The 4,799-nt window shown below is 52.6% G+C and overlaps 1 protein-coding gene across 1 annotated transcript; it reads right to left on the bottom strand.

The window, feature by feature from the left end:
- Positions 1 to 2,401: 2,401 nt before the first annotated feature.
- LOC121836720 lies at positions 2,402 to 4,522 on the bottom strand. Its single transcript, XM_042291802.1, has one exon. It carries the CDS (start codon positions 4,520 to 4,522, stop codon positions 2,402 to 2,404), a length of 2,121 nt encoding a protein of 706 aa, XP_042147736.1.
- Positions 4,523 to 4,799: the final 277 nt, after the last annotated feature.

Raw genomic sequence — 4,799 nt, 5'->3', positions numbered from 1 at the left:
TGAAGAGGAGGAGAGCCCGCGCACAGCTTTATTCAGCGCTCAAAATGAGAGAGGCAACGCGTGCCTGTACCCTCCACTGCATTGCCATGAAACTTTGTCGCCGAGCATAATTGACCTATTCTCGGTCATTTCTTTCAAGGAGCATTTCTCCCGAACATCCGAAGAGCCCAAATGTTTGCACATTGTCACACAAAGGGCCTGGATAGTTGCTAAGCAGAAGCGTCGCCAGCTGAGAAATGGCGCGGGCTTCCTAAATTGTGTACTTTCCCAACAAGCAGGTGGCGTTACCCGCTTCTAGGCTTTCCCCCGAATAAGTTTCCCAAGGAAAGGCAGGGAGGAATACCACGAGCGGAACCTGCTCTGCTCGAGGACGCACGAAACGTTTTGGGGTTTTGACAGGACATTTGGAATTAACTACTTATCCCGGTCGTTTCTTGTTCACAATGGTCGAAACTTACGGTTTGACCTTGCTTGACGAAAGTACAAGGCTGGGGATCTGTTTGTCGTGGCCTCTCAGGTTTTAAGTTATGGTTTAACTCACTGGTGATGTGCCCGTCGCCTTGTAGCCTATGAGCTGTTCATCCCTAAGCTGACGCACTGCCAGCCTAGGGATGAACGGTGGAAGCTACGTGTTTGTTGGAGCAGTCACACGTCTATCGTTCGCCACGTAGCCACGCCCTCGTTCATACCCACGCGCAGAGGGCGGGACAGGTGATTAAAGGAAGGTGTTTGATTGGTTCTGGTTAGCTTGCAGCTCCCGCCGAACTGTCAGCTGAGGGATGAGCGAAATATAGTATCGTCGTGATGACGCAATGCCGTGAATCTGTCGTGCCTGGAGTTCGTAAGCTGTTGCTTTCTAGCGATGTCTATACACGTAAGCTTTTCTCCTTCGACTTTCCAGCCCTCCTTTGTGCGTCTGTCGAGCTCTTAGTACAATACTTTGCACTCAGGTGACCGTCGTTTATTTCCTGTGATGCTCTTTTACTACCATGCAAAATAATTTTTCTCTTCTCTTTTAAAGCTTGCAAACGAACTTTCTAATTTCAGACAAAGGTAATCCTGCACACAAAGGGGAACGTGAATCGTTCTTCGGGCTCCCTGTCCAGCAGTTACGTCTCGGGACTGCGTGACGTGAGCAATGCCCCTGTTATGAGTCGACGCCCAGCCTGGTCTCTCGGGTAGCATGGCCATCTCGCTGGCGTCCAACCTCTCTCGCGAACAACGTCCCAGCCAGACAGTCGGGAAGCAGATTGGGAAAACTTAACCGAACAGAAAACTAGTTTATTTACATGGGTATATCGTTTAGCATGTTGGCAAAAGGAGCGCGCCGAATGGGCAGCCGAACCGGTCTTTATATAATAAAATCGGGGTTCTGGAGCTGCCGTGCCATTGGTTGGTTAACACCGCATTCCAATGTTGGCCTCGACGTCAGCCTCCTCCTCTCGGCTCCGATGTTCGGTCGTTGTTCTTCTCCGAATTGAGGGCGACTAGTAGGCGATTGTCTTGCATGCGGTAGACGCAGACACAACAGACTGCCCATCTGTTCAGGGTGGGATTCTGTCTGGCGCTCCCGTGGAATGCAGACGCCTCCGTGGAATGCAGACGCCGTAGACAGAACGCACCGACGGCCACTTCGGTTCTGAGGCCCTTGAGCCGAGGCCCGAGGGAAACGCTTCTCCGGTTTCGGTCGAACGTGCAAAAAGGGTTCGGATCGCACGCCAACCGTCTCGACGTTCGCTTGGTCGTCGTCCGCACCAGAATGCAAGGTCAATCCTCACAAGTACAGGGAGATGTAGACGGGTCATAACAGCACCTCCGCCGCCCGAAGTCGATCCTGAGGTGGAGTCGGTCAGCAGCCACTCGGCCGAAGATCGCAGTCGATGACGCTGGGGTGGTGACGCTGTAATCCCAGCCGCTTTAGGTCTTGCATATGCTGTGTTTTGGGTGGGTTCATCAACAATGATAACCAGGACTCCCGCTGTCGACAACCTCAAACCACTCAGTAAGCAAGCGCCCAGCCCATCCCTTGAGACACACCAGGCATAACACCAAAAGGTTCTTAACAAAAGCAAAACAAAATTCAACATTGAAGCAATAAACTCGGACTCCCGTGAAAAGAAACCCCAAAATAACTAGCGTAAATGCACAGTTAAGAGTCAAACAAACTAGGAATACTCCTTAAAACCCAGTATCAATACTTCACTAACAGTTTTGTGGACGCACACATAGACTTTCCGCATAAGGGTAAAATGCGTTACATGGATTTCATCAGCCTAGGAGCAGCGGCTCAAGCTGTCGGCGTTCGTATGCAGTTTACCCCGCTTGTACTTAACGTCAAACGAATATTGCTGCAGCGCGAGGCTCCAGCGGAGCAGACGACCATTTTTGGGCGACATGTTCCTTAGCCAGGTGAGAGGACAACGGTCTGTTTCAATGGTAAACCTCGTCCCGGCAACGTAGCAGACCAGTAATATTCCTGCAACAAGCGTGCCTTCGCCTTTTTGATCCCCAAATGGCCAGACCACGAGCCGCCGTGGGACAGGTGGAGAAGGTCTCGTCGGTACCTGCTTGGCACGACAAGTTGACCAAATTGTACCCCTTTGCGGTCTCGATACTTTCGGTACAAGACACCCGATCGCTTGCGGAACATAACGTTCTTCCGAGCTAGGCCTTCCTGGCAACACTCATTCAAGTTTTGGAGCGAATGATCCCCCTCCTGCTCTGCGATCAAAGTTGATCGCTCGACGCTCAAGAGCCTCTGAAAACTAGCTGACGCCAGTGTCAAGGCGATTCCCTCTGGCTCCAGCTCCCCTGCGAGATGCTGAGCGTCTTCTGCCGCGCTTGGCTCAGCCTCCGTGATCTCGGGATCAGTCTCCCTTACAGGTGCCTGAGCACTGTCCGCCTGATCCTTAGTTTTTTCGTCGGTAACTTCTTTACACGCCGTCTCAGCCGAATCCGAGCACTTTAATTCGTACTGAAATTTTGTAGCAAGGTCCCGTGCCTTAGAGCGAGTTAGAGCTTGAACAGAACCCACTGAAAAGCTAAGACCCTTCTGTCGGAGCATCTGATCAGACTTGTTTGAGAAGATGTAGGGGTAATGAAGCGGCAGGCTGCTGGACACCGCAGCCTCGGTGTGGAGCGTACCGAACGGACCCTCTATGCAAACTCGGGCGACCGGGAGGCACACACTGTGCTCCTCGACTACCTGCCTGATCCACGCATAACCCCCTGTGTACCCGTTGGGGTCTACGTAGGTTGGGTGGATCACGTCCATTGTGGCAGCCGAGTCTCGGAGAACTTTGCACGCTTTCCCGTTCACAGTCAGGTCGCTCAAGTACGGCTCCAGCAGCCGCCGGTTTTCCTCGTTCTCACTTATGTAGGAAAACACGACGTTGGGAGACCTACATCCGGCCGCGATATGCCCCGGTTTTTGACACTTGAAGCACACCATCGGCTTCTTGGCTTCGAACGCCGTCTTTTGTTCAGGCTTTGTGCCCGAACTCTCCTTGATCGCTTGATGTTCCTCATTAGGACGACTCCCCCTTTCGTTACCTTGGGTTTCGGGCGCAGCCTCCTTTGTGAGATTTTCTCGTTCTCCGAATTTTCCTTTTCGTGAATAGCCTTGTGGCTCTGTGTCCCGGCGACCCGAACCATAGCGGTCCTCCTCGCGAAGGTTTCTGCGTACCGCGTACTCCTCCGCCAGCTCTGCTGCCCTCTGGGCTGTTTTTACTTCCCTCTGGTCGAGGATCCAGAGTCGCGTCTGCTCAGGGATGGAGCGATAAAACTGCTCCAAGCAGAAGCACTCCACCACACTCTCGAGATTGTCGAATACTTCAGCACTCTTTAGCCATTCAATGAGATTGGCCTTTAGGTCATACGCAAACTCGAGGTATGATTCGTCCTTCCCCTTTTTGGCCTGTCGAAAGCGCAGCCGGAACGCCTCCGTGGAAAGACGGTATCTCTTAAGGAGATTCGACTTCACCACGTCGTAGCACTCAGCGTCCTCCTTTGAGAGCCGCGCTACGACGTCGGCTGCTTGACACGGCAACAGGGTTAGCAGTCTCTGCGGCCAGGTATTACGAGCGAACGCTAGCTTCTCGCAAGTCCGCTCGAAATTGACCAGAAACAGGCCAATATCCTCTCCTACCTTATGGGGCTGCATAAGGTTTTTCATCTTGAAGGATATCCTGTCTCCGCCGCCAGAGCCCGCTCCTCTTCCGTCGTCCGATGGAGATTTCTTTAACTCGAGATCTAGTTTCTTGAGCTCTATTTCCTGCTGTTGCCTCTTTAGCTCAAGCTCGAGCTCCTCGCGACGAATGCGGTCGCTTCGCTCCCTCTTTTCGAGCTCCTCTCTTTGTCTGTCCTTAGCTAAGTCCAAACTCTCCGCAAGCTCATCCGCATCTGCTCCCGTGGCTTTGATGGCCTCAATGATGAGCGCCTTCGTTTTGTTTCTCACCCCCTCCACACCCAGTTCCTCGCAAATCAAAATCAGATCTGCCTTGCCTAACGAACTGAGGTTCATGATTGCTCTGAATGTTGGCTCTGTTACTATCCTGACGGCTTCTTTAAAACCCACGCCTCAGAATAGTCTCAACCACCCGCTTCGTCTAACAAACAATTAATTGTAGCGAAAGCCTGGTATGTCTCTAGGGACAAAAGCCGAACACTCACCCACATGTGTGGTCATCGGTCCGTGGAGTCTGCGGGGGGTCTTGATCCGCGTTGTTCAGCATCCTACCGCTGCCATCCAGCTGTTATGAGTCGACGCCCAGCCTGGTCTCTCGGGTAGCATGGCCATC

This window comes from Ixodes scapularis, unplaced genomic scaffold, assembly GCF_016920785.2.
Source record: "Ixodes scapularis isolate PalLabHiFi unplaced genomic scaffold, ASM1692078v2 PGA_scaffold0__279_contigs__length_252992795, whole genome shotgun sequence".
NCBI classification, from domain to species: Eukaryota; Metazoa; Arthropoda; class Arachnida; order Ixodida; family Ixodidae; genus Ixodes; species Ixodes scapularis.
This window is presented reverse-complemented; position numbering and strand designations above follow the sequence as displayed.

Coding starts and splice junctions, on each gene's coding strand:
- LOC121836720 (XM_042291802.1), bottom strand. CDS start 4,522: ATGAACCTCAGTTCGTTAGGCAAGGCAGATCTGATTTTGATTTGCGAG.